The sequence below is a fragment of the Notolepis coatsorum genome (assembly GCF_963971535.1).
Source record: "Notolepis coatsorum genome assembly, chromosome: 1".
NCBI lineage: Eukaryota > Metazoa > Chordata > Actinopteri > Aulopiformes > Paralepididae > Notolepis > Notolepis coatsorum.
The window spans coordinates 54,114,949-54,136,009 of record NC_140165.1 but is presented as its reverse complement, the minus strand read 5'-3'; the positions used below and the strand labels follow the sequence as shown (position 1 = coordinate 54,136,009).

Below are 21,061 nucleotides of genomic sequence, written 5' to 3'. Positions count from 1 at the left end.
CAGAGCGATACATATCGAGCTCCTTCCGACCATGAGCGCAGACTCATTCCTTATGGCCTTCCGAAGATTCACATCACGGAAAGGAAAACCGTCTACATTATTGTCCGATCACGGGACAAACTTCAAAGGCGGAGAAAGAGAGCTGAGGGAGAGCTTCCAAGCTATGGGCCCAGAACTTAAGACCCACCTCGCTCCAGCCCAGATTGACTTCCAATTCAACCCCCCAAACGCACCCCACTTCGGTGGAACTTGGGAACGAGAAGTACGTTCTATAAAGACAGCCCTGTACGCAGTACTTGGGGCCCAGACTGTGGCGGAAGAAGTCCTAATGACAGTCCTCACGGAGATTGAGGGAGTATTGAACTCAAAGCCCCTCGGTTACGTCTCCAGTGATGTAGCAGATGTCGACCCAGTCACCCCCAACACCCTCCTGATGGGGCGGCTAGATCCCGCGTTACCCCAGACAATGTACCGGCCTGAAGAAGCGAACGGCCGACGAATGTGGAGGTACAGCCAAGTATTAGCCGACAAGTTTTGGAGCAGTTTCCTACTGCACTACCTACCGTCTCTACAGACCCGCCAGAAGTGGGTAAAAGGGAGAGACAATTTGACGGAAGGAACAGTCGTCATGATTATTGACCAGTCACTACCCAGAGCTATGTGGCCGGCTGGCCGCGTAAGCAAAGTGATCACCGGTGCCGATGGCAAGGTCCGAGCAGCTGAAGTACTCGTCCAGGGGCGCATTTACACCCGTCCTGTGGCGAGGCTCATAGAACTGCCCCGACTCCCAGACACAATCGATGATGACCATGACCCTATGACTTTGTGAGTTGACTGACCCTTACAGCGAACCCTTGAGTGGTAGACAATGCGGTTAATCTGTCTCTGCTTAACTAATTGGGTTGGGACCAATTAGGGGGCGGCTGTTCTGAAGGATCAGATTAAACCGAATATATATATTTATTTATATATATATATTTAATTGTATTTGTATATCCCCTGATATCCCTTGTATATTCCTTGTACAATATGCATTGAATATCCCTTCTAGTCTACTGAACATCCCATAATAGTCTCCATTCTACCATTGGACGAGACCTTGGTGCCAGGTCGCCATACCCCTCAGACCAGGTTCAATCGTACCGCTCAACATGTATGGACAAGTCCTAGTTCCGCATAGGAATATGTCTACCGCACCACTAATGGTACTATTTGTTCATAGTGCGTATATATACTGCGCTATTAAAGTAGAGCTTTCCTTTAGTCCAGTTCCTTACCCTCCAACAGAGTGACAGACGCAAAAGCGAACCACGTGTGGGCAGTAAGGCCAATTCGGCCCAGTATCGGCATTGAGACATCGTGTATATTAATATTTGAATAGTCATATTTGGCACTATATCGTCGAGTTGGACGTATTCTATTAAGCTAATAATAGTCTATTCATATGTAGTGCCTCGTGCGGTAAGAGTTCTATAGTAATCAGCACCCCCATCGTTTCGGGCATCAGCTGGACGCTTATCCAGGGTGGTTGACCCCACGTGAAGCTGCACCCGAGGAGCTCCAGGCCAAAGAGCGAGTGGACCTGTATATTGGATTATTCTACCGACGACGGCTAGCCTTCCCCGGCTTGGATTATGCTTTGAGTACTTTGATTATTCTATGGATAAAGGCCAACACTGCGGTGTGTTGGAAATACCCCCCCCGGAGAGGACGACAGGTGAGAAGACGCTCTACACGACGAGGTCGCCTCATGTCTCTCCATCGTGGACCGGAGGACGCCGGCCACAGAGAGTCCAACTGCTTTCATCTGTGGATCGAGGATCGCTGGGCACCGGGTCGCACGACTGTGGGCTCTCCCAGGATACCCTCGGCCAGACGGGATACAGCCAGACTCTACCCCCCCCCTCCAGCTGTTCTACAAGCAGTCGGAACCTTCCCCTAGTGTATCCAGCTATATAATCATTCAAGTATCATTGCTATTGTTCCCTAAATATTCCAGGTTGTATATTTGCTTCCTGCGCAATCAGAGATTGGACATTCGATATTGATCTACCTACGAATACTCATTTGCCATAAAAGTGCATACTATTTCAAATCATAAATGTAATTAAGTGATCGTTGTACATACCTTTTGCTATGTATTATTATTAAACGCAGACTTTCGACTTGGATCCGTTTCATCAGGTGGGAGTGTTTATCATAATTATTTATACCTAGTACTGGGTGGCCAGAGTCTAAAGTACAAGAGGTAGTGGTAGTAAGTATCATATCTAACAATACAGTCAGGGAATTGTACCCCTCAGTTACACTATGCGATGAACGAAACAATCATTACATTTGTTTCATCGTTGCTTCTAATAATGACAACGACGTTGTCAGCGAGAGCTTAGTGCTGGGTGTGCGAATGCATGTGAAGCTGCAGAGCCGGAGCAGCAGCAGCACAGTGCAGTACTCCAATTCAGCCATTGGCAATTCAGCTGTTGGGTGGGGGGCGCTGCTGTGCGGTCCCCAGAAAAGAGCCAATAACAGCTGAATCTGCTGCTCTGCATCGACATACTCTCGCAAATAAGTCATTGGGAGGTGGAGAGAGAGAGAGTCGTCACGCAAACCCACGATAATGTTGCCGTCTCTCTCTGCCAAATTTCTCAGTTCTTCGCTTGATATAATTAATACAAATGTCCAATATAACGGAATTCGTTAGCTCATAAAAATGTGATTATAACAGACTGCCGTTTATTAATGTCGGGCGACTGCCCACAGACACCCATTTGATTTAAAGTCGGCAGCAGCACGGAGTCTCTGGACTTATTTTATTTGGAATATAATGACTTTATACGCAAAAGTAGCCTAGTTTTAAGTAAAAATATTATAAATCTACATGCCTTGATGATGTCATTCTTTTGTTTTGTTGTCATTCTTTTGCCTATCAATTGTTTTTAAGCTCAATAAACTCTGACCGGAATTTCTCTCATTTGACCGGTAGATTGAAATCTACCGGACACTGAGGCCGGCAACAATTTTTTCGAACGGAAACCCTGGGAGGGATATGAGTGTACTGTACGTGTCACTAGGAGGGATATGAGGACTGTGTGTACATGTCACTAGGAGGGATATGAGGACTGTGTGTACGTGTCACTAGGAGGGATATGAGGACTGTGTGTACGTGTCACTAGGAGGGATATGAGGACTGTGTGTACGTGTCACTAGGAGGGATATGCATGTTTTAAAGGGGAACTATTTTACTATTTCCTTCACTATTTGGGCAATTTTACACAATTCCTGTGAGTCTATGGAACACCTCTGTAAATTAATTGTTTTGTATTTCTAATCAAGTACTCAAAAACAGCATTTTTCTACCTCAAGATCTTAAGCCGTTTTGAGGCTGGGCTCCAACCACTGTGTGGCCTGGTGCCAACTGCCACATCAACTGCCACATTATTATGCAGCTGAGAAATCTCTGACATCACAGATATGCTCATTTTCAGATGACTCAGTTCAGTGAGGGTGAATATTGTGAGAGGAGAATTGGAAGAATGCGCCAATATGAGAATTAGAGACATAGATCCTATTAATATAAGTCCACATAGCTAGGAAACAATGCTAAACACTGAAAAAGGCCATTTATAAGATAGTTCCCCTTTAAGTGAAAAACAACATGTCTTCTGCGTGACGGCGCGGCAGTGAGACGGCGCAGTATATATTTTATTAAGAAAATGTAGTGGAGTAAAAGTGAAAGTAACAATATAAATAACAAAGTAAAGTACAGATACGTGGAAAATGCGTACTTTGTTACATTAGCACCTGAGAGAACTGTCATAATCTTCCTGGACAATTAAAATTTTTTACACTTATTATTACTGTACATTTGACTGTATATCTCTGTATATTTTTGGCTGGATAGTTGTACACTTAAGATTTTAGAATGTATATATACATACCAGAATGTATATCCCAGACCGTATTTGATTCTTTATTATATTCTTTTCTTCTTATTTTAGTCCTATTGACTACCTAAATGTTTATTGTTGTTCAATGTGAGCGATCTGTAGTGCCGAATTTCCCTCTGTATTATTAAAGGATTTCTATTCTATTCTATTCTCGGACTCTCACAGCGGGGGGGGGGGGGGGGGGGTGACAATATTTTGCGGCTTTGAATAATTCAGGGTGCGCGCCAGCGTGTTTCATGTGTGTAGGAGGATCATATGACACAGGGACGGGACTCCTCCTGACGGGGAGCAGGGAGAAAGTGACAATGCAGGGTTCCCACATACATTGCAAAATGAAATTCAAGGACTTTCAAGTACTTTTCCAAGCACTATTTTTCATTTTAAAAGGGCATTGAAAAAGGATACAATTAACTTTTAAATGCGTTTTTTTTATAGATTTTTTTTTTAAATCCAATATTTATGGCTTAAAACCAATTAACGACAATTAGTTACACTTTAAATAAAAAAAAAAAAATCTTGATTCAGAACAATTTGATCATGGATGAACAAAACTGTCAATGCGAATGGTTGATTTGAATTTCAATTACTTTTTAGGCACATTGTTAAAAAAATTTGCTGTTTTCTTTATTTTTTTAAAGATAAATTTTTTAGCGTTTATCGCTTTATTCTACTGGGCAGTCCAGTAGAGAGAGAGAGAGAGTGGGGGGAAGACATTCGACAAATAACGACGTGTTCGGGAATCGAACCCGGGTCGGCCGTGCCGCGACTCAGCGCGTTATGTGGTTCGCCACTGGGGCGCCCCAAAATGGGCTGTTTTCAAGGAATTCCAGGCCTTGACTTTTTTTTGGGTAAAAAATCTAGCACTTCAAGGACCTTGTGTGAGAGGTCCTGGTCTCTGCAGGTCAGTCAGCCCCCAAGTGGATTAGGATGTCTAGCCAAGCACAAGACATCTGGGGGCGTCAGTGGAGGTAGAGCAGTCGATTGTCGATTGTCCTTGAGCAAGACACTTAACCCCTAATTTCTCCCGATGAGCAGGTTGGCACCTCGCATGGTCGCCTCCGCCGTCGGTGTGTGAATGTGTGAGTGAATGGGTCAAATGTGAGTAACAAATTGTAAAGCGCTTTGGATAAAAGCGCTATATAAAAAAGCAGCCATTTACCATTTACCATCATCACTAATACTACAGATGCACAGATATATATCACTTTCCGTACCGATTCTAAGTACCGGTACTCAACTTTTTAAGCACTGCTCGATGCAGAATAGCAATCCCATCCACTGCTACTGATGATTATTTAAGTAATCGATTCATCCACTGATTATTATCATTTCTTTATTACCCTTTCACCAATATTTTACCGATATCAGATTCGGTTAGATTAGATTAGATTCAAATGTATTGTCATTATACAGCACAAGTACAGTACAACAAAAATAAGTTTGGCATCCAATCAGAGTGCAAATATAACAGTAAAGTGCAATAGCAACAATATACAGGTAATTATTAAGTACAGTGATACAGGTATAAAGACACTATGGTAGTAGGTCATGCAGGCCAGCAGCGTAACTAGTAAGAGTAGGTAAGGGATATACAGATATAGATGTAGTATCTACAGATATGTAAAAAGGATTATATGCAGGTATGTACAGACAGATGTGGATATCAGTATTAGTACCATACCAATACCCCCAATATTGATATCAGTATTAGTACCATACCAATACCCCCAATATTGATATCAGTATTAGTACCATACCAATACCCAATATTGATATCAGTATTAGTACCATACCAATACCCCCAATATTGATATCAGTATTAGTACCATACCAATACCCCCAATATTGATATCAGTATTAGTACCATACCAATACCCCCAATATTGATATCAGTATTAGTACCATACCACAGTTAAAGGAAGACTTAGGTCAATTCAGTTGTCCAGTTAGGGACAGTAGATTTGATATTAATAACTTTTAATTATGAATGATCAATTTAATTATTATCAGTTGTCGACCCTGAAAGAGCTTTTCTCATTAAGAGAGTGTCTCTGCGACACGATACATTACATTACATTGCATACATTTGCATGAATGGGGGACTTTTCATTTACTACTTGCGTCTGTTTTAATCTATTCTATTCTACAATTTTATTGCACTGCACTATTGCACTATTTTACTCTGTCTATTTTATCTCTTTTTATTATTGTCTATTTAAAACTCAATCAAACCATAAACAAGGTGGCCTGTTGGGATGTTAGATCCTAATGTGAAAAACTGATTTTATATGTCTGCACTTTATGTGCTCATTTTATGCCTGTCTTTTTTCTATGAAAGGTGCTATACAAATAAAGTGTATTATTATTATTACTCTATCAGGGTATATAAACTTTTTCCTAAGTCACATGAGGCCCACATTAGACCCATTAGGTTTCGGACACATTTTGGGTTCCGAGCCACAGTTTGTCTGGCAGTCTGGCAGCGTCCGGGGGACCAGGGAAGCGGTCGTCTTACAATACCTCAGGAGAGGGCAGCCCGATGGGGACCTTGCCGTCCAGGGTGCTTTTCAGCAGCTTGTGGCCCAGGATGTGGTTGAGGTGATGGGCCATGACTCTCTGCTGCTCCACGCTGCAGTGGTTCTCGATGGACAGGATGACCGGGTACTCCGATACCTGGACGGGGGAGGAGAAAGAGGAGGAGGAGGAAGAGGAGGAGGGAGAGATTGCGGGAGGGAGGGAGTAACTCAACACTGGAAGGCATTATCTCAGGGGATAGGTAACACCCCTGTCTACTGCCCTGCACCAGGTCTGTGTCCGCCCGGGCGAACTGACACACCAACACACCGACAGACGGATGGACGGGGGGGGGGTCACAACTCACAAGGCCACAATGTTCAGGTGTGGACAGACACTCCCCTGTGACACGCGGGAACCCGGCTGACTGCTGGTCGTGGCACACTTAAAATCTGCAAGCACTCTACGGACTTTTAAGGCCATGCTCAAAACCCACCTTTTCGCCATAAAAAATCCATGAGCTAGTTTTTGTATTGTAGTATGACTGGTGTATTATGTCTGACCGTTCTCTATCTGCTTGGTTGGCCTGCATGTATTTTTTTCTGTTTTCATATTGTTCCTGTCTTTCTTTCTTTCCCGGGCTGCGCCCCGGGCCGATGTAACTATTGGTTGAGGGGCGCAATATAAATGAATGTATCATATCATATCATATCAAGGGGGACGCTAGCAGCTAGGTTCCTTTAAATGGTGCTCTCAGCCTTGTGCTTTGGATATCATAGTAGGATATGATGATGTGATGTGATGTGCATAGGCGGCGCGTGCGCATTAGGGCAGGGTAGGCTCCAAAAGGAACGCCCCCTTTTAGGAATGCCCCCTTTTATTTTTGGTCGCAAACTGTCCAGGGGTTCTGATTTCATATACACACACACACGTAACTAGGCTATACTACAGCGAGCCCCACTCATTTATATATATTGCAAATTAAGTGTTCAAATGAAGGCATCCAATAATATATTAACCATTGTCTTACCTTAATGCAGATAAATGCGACATCCAATATGATTAACGGTTCACTGATCATGAAATATGAACTACTATACAATTGCAATAGTATTAGAAAGGATATATAATAACAACACAACAAATTTGTTTCAAATTCAAGGACATTTATTAGAGAATCAAGAGGTTTATTCAGGGAAATGTCATGTGAAATGCGGGTGGTCATCGATTGTGCAAAATACAATAATAAAATAAAAACGGTATTAAGAAGACATAATGTGCATGATAAAAATAGACATGCTAAATTCCTGAGACGGCACTGGTTCCTATATACACTATTATACAATATATAATTTTAACTCCATCATTATACTTATCTAAATAAACGTTCCAAGATGAACCACATCTGTTCCTTGCTTAAAGTGACTTTTACTTTCCTCCTTCCTTTAAGACCAGACATGTAGGTTATTATGAAATACTAATAATATCAGTAGTTGCAGTTGCAGTCAATATTGCACATTTTATTTGCAAATTAAATCAGTAACGGGCTGCGCGTTCTCTTCGCCAGTCTGATGTCTCTCTTCTCGTCTTTCGTCTGTGTTGCTGTAATGGGGCGAGAATGGGGGGGGGGGGGGAGCGGTGACACAAATTAATTACTGTCCATGGTCCTGAATTTATACACACACACACACACTAGACTACAGCGAGCCTATCCCCTTTCGTTAGATATACTGTAGTGCAAATTATGTGTTCAAATTAAGGCATTCAATATGATTTCAATCAATCAGTCTTACCTTAATGCAGCAATATGCGACGTTTTGTCTTGGCATCGTAGGCAGCAATGATCTCTTCTACTTCAAGTGTGCGTGTCAGATCACTTTCAATGTGAAGCAGACTCAGAGTTGACAGTCTCTCCTGGCGCATGGTGGTTCTTAGCCAGTTCCGGATGCGTCGCATTGCTGAGAAAGATCGTTCACATGTTGCTGTGCCTACGGGCAATGACAGAGCCAAACGGAAAAGCTTTTCATAATTTGGATAATGTCCAGACACAAGTTCCATTCTGATGTTTTCAGTGGATCCGTTTGGGATTTGTGTTGACACCATTCTCATCTCAGTCAGTGTGAGTTGGGGGTTGATGTTGAGTACCTTTGCATACTGGCTGATCAGGCTCTCTGCACCCCCGTAATCACATTTTCTCCCAAATCCACCCCAAATCAGTGTGGGGTGGATTACCTGAAGCCTCAGGTGATCGGGTCACGGTGTTATGCCCAGGGGCAGGGCTCGCTGTGGCTTCACGGATGCGATCTTCTAGAGCTTCTGAATTACTGTTATCTTCTTCTTGCTCCTTTGTCTTGAAAAAATTACGTATATCCATCTTGCATTTGTGCAGCCGTTGCTGTGTGCTGTGACCTGGAACCAACTGGCGACTGCATTCGAATTCAGATGTTTATACAAACGGATGCGTGCGATGTGATTGGTACAGACTGGATGCGGTCTGGAATGTCAACTGCCCATTGACACCTCCGTCGGGGCGACCCCCCCCCCCCCCCCCCACACACACACACAGAGTTTCAAGTTTCAAGTTCAAGTTTAGACACACACAGGCTGCCTAATTCTGCAGTATGCCCATATATTATTTATATATAAATGCTAAATATTTACATCAGACATGTACAGACAATGTACAAACAAACAATAATTCTACATATTAGGTACAGGCAATCATATGGTGTTAGAGTTCTGCAGGGATGTTGTTGACAAGTTATTTTTTTAACCATGTTTTGAAGTGGGGGTGGGTGGGGGTGGGTGCCTGCAGGGCCGTCTGGAATGTTAAGTGTAGAGAGAGCTATAGTCTTCCTGGGGTCCACACAGAAAGACAACACAAAACACAAAACATAACAACATGAGATACATATGACAATCACAATTAACAATGATAATCTAAAAACAGTAAAACATTGTAGACATCATTAGAATCAGAATATTTTGCTCACATATTTAAGTAGTGCATTCTCAGGTGGTATTTGAAAGACACTTTACTATTCAATTTACTTTTGTTCATTGGGCAGTTATTCCAATGATTGATGGCACGATAAACAACAGTCCTCTTTAAAGCATTTGATTTTGGACGTGGTAACATAATCTGTCCATCATCGGCTGACCTAGTAAAATAAGAATGAACCTGACTGCATCTGACAATTTGTTTGTATAAGAAAACAGGTTGAGATGAAAAGACAGTGTTCCTGAAAAATTTAACTGTGTTGAAAACCAGCCTATTCTCCTTAGTGTGCCTTTGACTCAAAGGCTTTGAGGTGCTTTGGTATAGGTGCAAGCATATTCATAGTACCCTTGAATGAGTGCTCCTGCCTGCAGTCTTCAGACAGTGTATTCAGGACGTCTGGAATGTTAAGTGTCACCACACCTATCCATTGACGGACCCCAGCCCCCCCCCCCCACACACACAGGTACACAGGGGAAAAAAAATAAAGGATTTTTTTTTTTTTTTTTTTTTATAAATAAATAAAAAATAATGTGTCGACTGGTCTGGGAAGGCACAGCCTGCCCCAGCCTTATACACCCGCCGCCCATGGTGATGTGATGTGATGTGATGTGATGTGCCGTGACGTGATGCTTATGAAAACACGAGGCAGCGTGTTGATACAGCAGGACAACAATGACAACGAAAGCAGAAACCGTTCTAATGCCATTGCAAGGGGATCACACTACTGGGATTTATCTTAGTCTTTACTAGGGCTGTCAGTTTATCGCGTTAATTAGATTAATTAATTACACAGCAAATGATCGCGTTATGAAAATTAACAATTTTTTTTTTTAATTAATATATATATTTCTTTTTAGATCTCATTCATACCATTAAAACGTAGAATAAACATTTACAGACTTTTTTTTTAAATGATCCATTTGCATGTTCTTGGTATCTGAATCTATGGATCTCAGGGAATGTATTCCCAGTGTCAGAAATACTGTGTCTGTTACTAGGCTTGAGTAAATTGTAATGAACCAAATGAGAATATCAATTAAATTATTTTTTTTTCTTTTCTTTTTTTGGCTGTGAATAACACCATGCTAAAATTGACCAGACCTGAACAATCTAAGCAAATTAATAAAGGGAAGATGATTAAACAGAAGGTTTTGTAGATACAGTACTGAATTCTGCCATCCGGACACATGCAATTTGAAATATGATTATAGAATATAGAATATCAGGCCTAAAATGGTTATGCGATTAAAATGCGATTAATTAGATTAATTAATTACAAATCCTGTAATTAATTAGATAATTTTTTTTAATCGCCTGACAGCACTAGTCTTTACTTCATTAGATCTATCTATTCACAAAGCCACATCAAATTTATATAGCAGCTTTTACCCAAAGCGATTTAAAGAATTTTGTTCCTTTTTTACGCATTCACACATGGCCACACACATACACATACGGACGGCAGAAGCGACCATCAAAGGTGCCGACCTGCTCATCGGGAGCAGGGGTTAAGGGTCTTGCTCAAGGACACTTCGACACGCTGCCCACTGCCAGGAGGAGCGGGAATCAAACTGGGAACCTTCCGATTACCAGACGACCGCTCTACCTCCTGAGCCACTGTCGCCCCCATCAAGAGATTGATTTATTTGTTGATTGGTTGGTTGGTTGATTGGTTGATTGGTTGATTGATTGATTGATTGATTGATTGATTGGTTGATTGATTATTGAGTCCACAACATAAAAAAATGCAATACACAAACAACTCACAAAAACACATTAACATTGATGGCATAATACACACAACAGCCTGTAGGGATAATAACGCATACATGCCAAACATTCAATCTCACAATTACTATATACATCCACACCAATATACCATATACGTACGAAATCCTCAATTCAGATTAACTTTGTATATTATGTTAAGCCATTGACTCAGTACAAACACAGATATTACAAATAGAGCCCGACCGAAACTGGATTTTTTTAGGGCCGATACCGATATTAGAGAGTAAAAGAATTCCAATATCGATATATATATATATATGTATACATATATATATGATATATGTAGTCGCACACCTTACTTCTTCCACCCTCAGCCGTCTGTAAAAAAAAAGTTTAATAAAAAAGAAAAGTGAGACATTAACTGAATTGTATTTGAGTTGGAATATTCTTTACATATATATACATATGTAAATCAATCATCTTCCTTTTGAATAAAATAGGCTTGGGAATCAGGATTGTTAAAGCTAATTAGCCTAATCTATGTAAAAAAAAAAAAAAGAGTACTATAGCAAATGTACACACACACACACACACAGAGGGAGAATGGCGTATACCTGAGTTATGATTTTAGAATATTTCAGCTAAAGAAGTGAAATATTTATTATCACCAACTATCCAATTCGTTTTTATAGTGTAACGCTTGGCTACGGGAAATCAGAGAGAGAGACACAGATAGAGGTTAAGTGTCTCGGACTCAGCCCCTCCCATTCCTCACTGTTGGAGCTGGAGCACTTTTGCCATCTTCGCAAAAACTAATCTTAAGTCGTCCAGAGGACTGTTCCGCTGTGTTAGTTTAACTGTTCTGGGACCAGCTTAGTTAACGTTAGCCACAGCAACCACCTTCAACTTAACATCAGCAAGACCAAGGAGCTGGTGGTGGACCACCCCCGACTTCCATCAGCATCCGAGGGGATGAGGTGGAGACATACAGGTTCCCTGGAGTACCCCTGAACAACAAATTAGACTGGTCGGACAACACAGAGGCCCTCTACAGGAAGGGACAGAGCAGGCTGTTCTTCCTGAGGAGACTCGGTCCTTCAACGTGTGCAGTAGACTGCTGCAGTCGCTTTACCAGTCTGTAGTGGCCAGCGTCCTCTTCTTTGCTGTGGCGTGGCATGCTGGGGGGGCTACATCAACTCAAGAGACACCAACAAACTGAACAAGCTGGTGAGAAAGGCCAGCTATGTGGTGGGAGTCGAGTCGGTCAGACTAGAGGTGGTGGCAGAGAGGGGGATGAGAAGGAAGCTGGCCGTTGTCCTGGAAAACCCCTCACACACACCCCCTCTAGCTAGCCAAGATGAGGAGCACATTCAGCCAGACTCATAGTTTGTATTATGTAGTATCATGTACTCTTATCTGCACAAAGAAGGACACAACGAAAAAAACACCCCCACCACTGAGTTCGCGCAGAGGACGGGCGGACGCTCTACCTTGAAGGCGTAGCTGCCCAACACGCTGACCACGTCCTTGAAGAGGATCTTGGAGGTGAAGGTGTGTCCGTGGTAGACGATGGGCTCTCCGTTGGCTCCGTCCCAGCAGTCCACCTCCACGCAGCGACAGCCTCGTTTCAGAGCCCTGCCGAGAAGAGCCACGCGATTTTTTATTTTTTTGGATCCCAATTAGTCTACAACAGTGGTTCTCAAACTACGGGTCCCGCTACCAATTTGGGTCACGGGTAGGTGACAGTGGGGTCACGCATTGGAAAGTAAAAAAAATAAAAATAAATGTTTGGCTAAAGATGCCTCGTTTTATAAATGTGTAAGGGCTGTAATAAAATGTTCTAATAAATATGCATGATCAAGTTCAACAACGTGTGCTTTTATTTTGATATTCCTTAATTCCACCTTGAAATTACGCGATACATTAAGTGTGGGGTCCCCAAAATAAATCCTAAATAAAATGGGGTCACGGTATGAAAAAGTTTGAGATCCCCTGGTCTACACCAAGGTGAGACTACTCTTCCTGGGGTCCAAACATTTAAAATACAAAAGAATTTAATAAAAATATAAAACCACAAACATTGAAGAACTAACAAGAAAACATCACAACAAAGAAAACAAGTGAATCAAAGCTCACTCAATATTCATAAGTCAAATATCACAATTCTCCAACCATAGAATACATATTCCATAATCAGTCCATAAGAACAAATTAAATCGTTTATATGATTTTAACTCATAATACAGCATAACTCGTCTCAAGTCACCGATCACCTTTATATTTCCATACTAATTTCCATAATAAGTCAATGACAAATGTATCTTGTTATTCCTGAGTGCAATTTTAAACTTTTTTTTAAACATAAATTTGTTCCTTACCATAGTTATATTTCTCTGTATACTATTCCAATAAGCAACATTACCGTCTTTTTCAGAGCATTTGTTTTTGGTAGAGGTAAAGTAAAGCATGAATCTAATGCTTGCCTTGTGGTATATCCATGTCTCATGTTTGTTGACACGGTCAACGGCGGACGGTGAAAATAAATAAGATGGTAAATGGCTGCATTTATATATCGGCTTTTAACCAAAGCGCTTTACAATTTGTTCCTCACATTTGACCCATACACTCACACATTCACACATGACACAGGGGGAACCATGCAAGGTGCCAGTTAGAGGTTAAAAGTGTCTTGCTCAAGGACACTTCGACTGGGCCCCCATGGAAGGAGCGGGAATCTAACCGAGAACCTCCGGATTACCAGACGACTGCTCTACCTCCTGAGCCACTGTCCCACTTAATTACGTCGACGTCCGCAGTTAATAAAAACCCAGGGAGTAGACAGGTTTCTTGTTTATAAATATACCGTGTTTTTGAGCCAATCAGCAATACCCGAATCACGTGACTTAGCTGTCCCCTTCGTGCGTGAGCTGCTGCGCTAACAAAGTGGTCCTCTGACTAAAAGTTGCAAATGGCTGGATGTCATTTTGCCAAATCAGCATGGTTGTGAGTGCGAGTCTTTCACCTTTTGCATATCGCTGCTGGCGGGACAAAACCGCCTAACTCCATTTTCTTTTTTTTTATCAACTCAGTAGATCATCCTCCATGTGTGTGTGGTTTTACAAAGTCTACACAATGGGAAAGCATTAAACCAATCATCCGTCTAAACCTCGTAACTCTATTCGCCCTCAAACAATTTTTTTTATCTGCTGAAAAGTTGGGTTTTTGGAGTTATGAGGTTTTGTCCCGCCAGCAGCGATATCTAGCTTTGGCATGGATTGATTGTTTAGGTCACTAGCATGGCTAATAAATGTGAATATATTGTAGTCTTCCCCGTTGTTCTGACGAGGATTATGTTCCTTTTCGCCTCCTTGATGCACAGGCACACTGAGTCTGCCGTGGTTGAGAAACCCGTCTATAGGATGAGTCCATCCTGAATGGTACGTGGGTGGGGGCTGGGGGGGGGGGGGGGGGGGGGGGGCTGAGAGTCTCCGGCAGGGTGTCCCAAGGTCCAGGGGCCCTGACGTCGACCGTCTTTAGCCTGGACTGAAACAGCCAAAAGGGCTCTGCCTGAGAATCTCATAGGCCCAGCTATGCCTTAAAAGTTATCCGTTTAAATCAACAAAAATCTATTCTACAGTAAAACTGACATGAAACCAGTGTGGAGAGGCAAACATAGCAGAATCTGTTTTTAACCTATCTATCCTGAATTTCCCCAAGGGGATCAATAAAGAAATACCTTATCTTATCTTAAAGGATAGGAAAATGTGCTGATTTTTGGCTTTAAAGTTACAAATAATTAAAAGACCATACCAGTATAATTTTGGCTTCTTGAAATTGTGTGTATGTCTTTGTAGATCTCAGCCTACCTTTCACATGGCCATTGATGTAAATGGTAAATAGCTGCATTTATATAGTGCTTTTATCCAAATCGCTTTACAATTTGTTACTCACATTCACCCATTCACTCACACATTCACACACCGACGGCGGAGGCAACCATGCAAGGTGCCAACCTGCTCATCGGGAAGTACAGAGAGGCTCTCCCTCTCCGGGGGAAGACTGTGGAAAAAGTGGATGGAGCTTTAAAGCTTTTTAGGTGGATACTGTAAATCGTCAAACGGTGATATTTTTGGGGGGGGGAAATCACATAGCGAAAATTCCATATGGCGTTAAATCCCTACTTGACACAAAGTTGGATCCCCCCCCCCCCCCCGAGGAAATGGGTATGGGTCAGGTGCATTAGAGGACTCTGGGATCTTTTTCACAATGCAAGAGACAGACCCCCGGAGAGATTGGGGAGGACGGATCAGAGAAGATCAAAATAAATCTTTTGTATTTGGTTCTGAGATGCTTTAATGGAGCAGCATTAGGCATAAGTACAACGGGGCTTTGCAGGTTGTAGACCTAAATTATGTGAGCTGCTGGTATTGTGAGTTGCTTTGGTTAAAAGCATCTGCCAAATGGACTGCATTTTTTCATAATCTTTTTAATTTTATACAGTCCTTTTATCCAACGCGCTTCACAACTCATGCCTCACATTCACCCATTCACTCACACATTCAAACACAGATGGGCTAGGCTAGGCAACCATGCAAGGTGCCAACCAGCTCATTGGGAACAGTTAGGGGGTTAAGTGTCTTTGCTCAAGGACACTTTGACACACTGTCGGGAGGAGCTGGAATCAAACCAGGAACCTTCCGATTACCAGATGATCTCTCTACTTCCTGAGCCACTGTCGCCCCCAAAATGGTGAATGGTATGATGTCCGAACTCTGTCAGGTCATGTTTCAGTTGGTTGTGACAGAGATGTGGTTGTTTGTTCAGTTTGGGAAGGTCTTTGGTCTCTCATTGGTTCCTTTAGCCTGTACATGTTGAAACGGGCATGAAGACAAAAGCTTTTTTGGATGTGGAATTAGGAGGTCAGACAAAACTGCACTTTACTACTGTTTTGGGACAATGAGGATCATGAAAGCATCTGCCAAATTACAAAAAAGAAAAAGTGTTTAAGCTGGTGCTACACACTGGGTCAACGTTTTGATGTAGCACAAAGCACTAAGCACTTGCCTACCACCACAGAGACTCTGGGTTTGAATCCAGCTGTCAGCGGTACCTCCGGCTTGGTCAGTCGTCCCTACGAACACGATTGGCAGTGTTCACGGTGGGAAGCCGGTGGGGTATGAGTCCTGGTTGTTGCAAACAGCGACTCCTACTGGTCGGGGCGCCTGTTCAACAGGGAGGGGATCTGGGGAAGATAGTGTGAACCTCTGTGGGGCATCTAATGGCTCAATGTTACCTATAGCACCTTTAAGGCACGGCTCAACATGGTATTTTTAGAGCATCTTAGCGCTTATGTAGGAAATGACTCTTCTTTTGTATTTCCATCAGACGAGACGCTTTGGGACATTTAACTGCCGCCAATGAAATGTTTCGAATCATTGAGTAATCTCTAATTGATTCCTTATTTTCTTTTTTTAAATCGCTTTATTCGATTCAGATGATTAATCGTGACACCCCAGCATGCAAGGAAAGATGGCATGGCCAAAAAACAGTCTGACGGCAGAACAAGTCTACGTCATCACTGATAGGACTGTCTCCTTCTCCTACAGTACCTGAAGGCGTCCTAACTACCGTTAGGTGAGTTTAGCTCCAAACCTTGGCCATAGTGTGACGAACTACCGCAGCCTCTGATATCGCGCTGTGATTGGCTGAGACATTCTCCATGCTGGCTTCCGCCCCACTGCTGTGCGTCAGTGTGAAGCTGTTAGCTAGAAGCTAACGTCATGCTTAGCCAGCCTTATTGTTGCTAGTTATCTACAGTTGGAAATAATAATTAGTGAATAATAATTATATAAATAATAACAATGTTTGTTAAAATAGCTAACTAGCTACTTCATTGTCTCAGCAATTTTGGCCAACAGATACATTAGGGGCACTAGCGTAACGTTATCTCTCCCATTATCAGTGCTGCTGACTGGGTCCACTGAGATCTTCTTGAGGAAGGACAGGACACATTCACTGAGAAACATTGCTTTATACTGAAACCTAGGGTAAGCCATTTTAAGTTTATTAGTGAAATCTTAAAACCAGCTGACTTGATTAACACTATGGTTGCCAAAAACGCCTTACCACGTCATTCCCCGCCATGCTCATTCTGCCAATTTTTTTTATCTCGCGCCGATTGCTATCAAACTGTATACAATCATCAATATAATGCATTTAGGGCTATAAATCACGTTCTGGAGAAAGCTGCAGAAAACGCTAAAAACATACTTATACTTTAGACCGTATTTTAGTATGAATATGTGAATGAAAAAGTATAACATTGCTACACCCTGAACAATAGATACTTGATGTTGAATGGGCCATAGTAATGTCAATTTAGCAATACAATTTAAAAAGTTATAGCCCTGCAAATAGACAAAGATAGATTTGTCCATAGACAAATAGAGCTGGCGTGGGATGGTTTATTAAGAATATAAGCCTGGCGACCAAAGTGTTAAAGGGGCGTGTTTAAAACGGCCATTTTGTTTAGTTAAGTGACACATTAAGGGACTGTTTCCTGTTTACCAGTAGCAACTGTTTTGTTAAGTGAGCCATTAACACTTTCATAGCCCAAGCTTAATTCCTTTTTACCTCCTTGAATGCCCAGCACCACTTCAATGTTAACGTTAATATCGCCTAATCTATGTTTTAAATTATGGCTATGTGTCTAATCTGCCCGTCGCTTATCAAAGACTCATTTTCCAGTCAACATTGTCGTAGCAGATTTTTTTATCGCTTCATTTCCATTTTCTAGCATTTTGAAAAGCACTCGTTTTCACGGAAAATCAGACATTCCATGATTCAGATTCAGATTCAGATTCAGACAACTTTATTGATCCCGCGTGGGGCAATTCATATTTGCAGCTTCACCAACAAGCAACAAAGACAAACAAACAACAAAACTGTAATGTATTGGATATTACATATAGCCTATCGCTAGAGTGTCAGCACCATCTACTGGCCACTAATATCATGCCCTGGATTACGTGCAGTCGAGACCCATTAAACCAGCTATACAGCACGTATCTGAGGGAAAGGGAAATGGATGAGGGAAAGAAGGTCAGTGTGTTCCTAACAGCCATTGGAGCAGAAGCATACAGACTTTTGAAAAATCTACTCAGTCCTGACAAGCCCAGTGCAAAGACGTACAAGGAGCTATGTGATACGCTCAGTGAGCATTACAAGCCAAAGCCAATCGTGATTATGGAAAGATTCCATTTTCAAAAGAGAAATCAGCAGGATGGTGAGTCAATTGCGGAGTATGTAGTAGCATTAAAGCAACTGTCAACTCACTGTGATTTTGGTGCACATTTGAACGATGCACTTCGCGACCGTTTTGTGAGTGGATTAAAAGCCGAAGACGTGCAAAGGAGACTGTTATCGCGGCAAGCGCTGACGTTCAAGGATGCATGTGAAACTGCATTAGCAATGGAGATGGCATCACTCAATGCACAAGAATTTTCAAGCAAGCTGAAGGAGACGGGGAATGTAAACAGTGTGAGGGAAAATGAAAAAAGGCAGTGGAAAAAGAAATCTGAGCCACACCGTACACAAAAGAGCTGGCAACTAAAACAAGATGGTGACCAGAAGGAGTTTAAGCCTTGCTACAGATGTGGGGGTAAGCAGCATTCACACGAGGCATGTAAATTCAAGGATGAAAAGTGCCACAATTGTTCGAAAGTGGGACATATTGCACGGATGTGTAGGAACAGGAAGACGCATTATGTACAACAGGAGGCTGGGGAAAGCGATACAGATGAAGAGCTTTCTGTGTACACAGTGTACACTGCTGCTAACAAAACACATGGCATTCACATCCCTGTTACAGTTGAAGGCAGGGTGGTGGATATGTTACTGGACACAGGAGCTCAAGCAACTCTAGTGTCAGAGACTGTTTACAGAAAGTCGTTAGCTCATCTAACCCTGAGGAAATGCAACACAAAACTGTTCACTTTTACGGGAGAGAGAATCCCCACGCTGGGAGAAGTGACAGTAAATGTAGAATATGAGCGGCAGACAGACAAGTTGCCCCTGGTGATTGTGAAGGGAGACAGACCAGCGCTGCTAGGTTGTGACTGGCTGAAGATACTCAGGCTGAACTGGAGAGAAATATTCACGGTGAGAGCCAGCAGTGACAGTGATGGAGACATGGAGGCTGTGTTACAGAAACACAAGGCTGTGTTTGAGGAAGGCCCCAGCACAATCCGTGAGTTCAAAGCCTCTATCAGAGTAAAGCCAGGAGCCCAGCCCATCATCAGGAAGGCTAGACCGATGCCATATGCCCTCAAAGAACCAGTTGAGAAGGAGCTGGATCGACTGGAAGGACTAGGCATCATATCCAAGGTTGACAGAAGTGAGTGGGCGTCGCCCATAGTCATAGTCCCAAAGCCGGATAAGTCAATCAGGATCTGTGGTGACTACAAGGTAACCATAAAGCAGAGTGTGGAGGAAGAAACATACCCACTACCGAACACAGAGGATCTGTTCGCAACATTGGCTGGAGGAAAGTTGTTCACCAAATTGGACTTGTCACATGCATATCAGCAGTTAGAACTGGATAAAATATCTCACGGTGAACACACACCGGGGACTGTATGTGTATCACCGTCTCTCATATGGAGTCTCCAGCGCGCCATCCATCTTCCAGGGAGTGATGGATCAAATCCTGCAAGGGCTAGACCACGTGACATGTTTTCTGGATGACATTCTCATCACAGCGGAGTCTAAAGAGGACCACTTGAAAATGCTGGACGAGGTCCTGAGTCGTCTGGGGAGATATGGCGTCAGAGTGAAACGTGCCAAGTGCAAATTCATGGAGAGCAGAGTGGAGTATTTAGGGCACATGGTGGACAGCAAAGGACTCCACCCCACCAAAGAGAAGGTGGAAGCGATAATGAATGCTCCAAGCCCCACAAATGAATCGGAACTCCGTTCATTCATTGGATTATTGAACTACTATGGGAGGTTCATAAAGAACCTGTCTTCTCTGTTACAACCACTGTATGCGCTACTGAAGAAGGACAGACCTTGGAAGTGGACAGCGGAATGTGACCAAGTGTTCAAAAAGGCGACAAACCAGCTGTTAGAGAGCACAGCGGTTGTACATTATGACACCAAGAAGCCAATGAGACTAGCATGCGATGCATCACCCTACGGGGTAGGTGCGGTGATATCGCACATCATGGAAAATGGAGAAGAAAAGCCCATTGCATTTGCGTCACGCACCCTGACGGATGCAGAGCGTAATTATGCGCAAATTGAGAAAGAGGCTCTAGCCATCATTTTCGGAGTGAAGAAATTTCATAAATACCTCTATGGAAGAAAGTTCACCCTGATCACGGATCACAAGCCGCTCTTGGTGATCCTGGGCCCAAAGTCAGACATTCCTACCCTGGCTGCTCAGAGAATGCAGTGGTGGGCACTGATACTCATGGCGTATAATTATGACATTGAATATCGCAGATCTGCCGATCATGCCAACGCTGATGCGTTATCCAGGCTGCCGAGACGTGACAAGGACAAAACGGCTGAAGATAAAAACATCTTCTACTTCTCAGCAGTAGATGACCTCCCTGTGCATGCAAGCGACATAGCACGGAGCACTCGCAAAGATCCAGTGCTGAGCAAAGTCAGAGAGATCACTTTAAATGGTTGGCCAGACCACATTGAGGATGAGGCTCTCAGACCGTTCTTCATTAGGAGGACAGAGCTATCTGAAGAGCAAGGATGTGTTCTGTGGGGCAGGAGAGTTATTGTTCCTGCAGCGCACAGAGCCAAACTACTGAGTGATCTACACACTGGACACCCGGGGATCTGCCGTATGAAA

The 21,061-nt window shown here is 42.8% G+C and overlaps 1 protein-coding gene across 1 annotated transcript in view; it reads right to left on the bottom strand.

The window, feature by feature from the left end:
• The window catches only part of plcd4a (phospholipase C, delta 4a), a 98,743-nt gene that overhangs the window by 43,512 nt on the left and 34,170 nt on the right, over window positions 1–21,061 (bottom strand). Inside the window, exons 7-8 of the mRNA XM_084335625.1 lie at window positions 12,684–12,828; window positions 6,468–6,620 (exon numbers count right to left, since the gene is read on the bottom strand). Of these exons, the coding sequence (XP_084191751.1) occupies window positions 6,468–6,620; window positions 12,684–12,828 (298 nt within the window). The remainder of the gene's footprint in view (window positions 1–6,467; window positions 6,621–12,683; window positions 12,829–21,061) is intronic.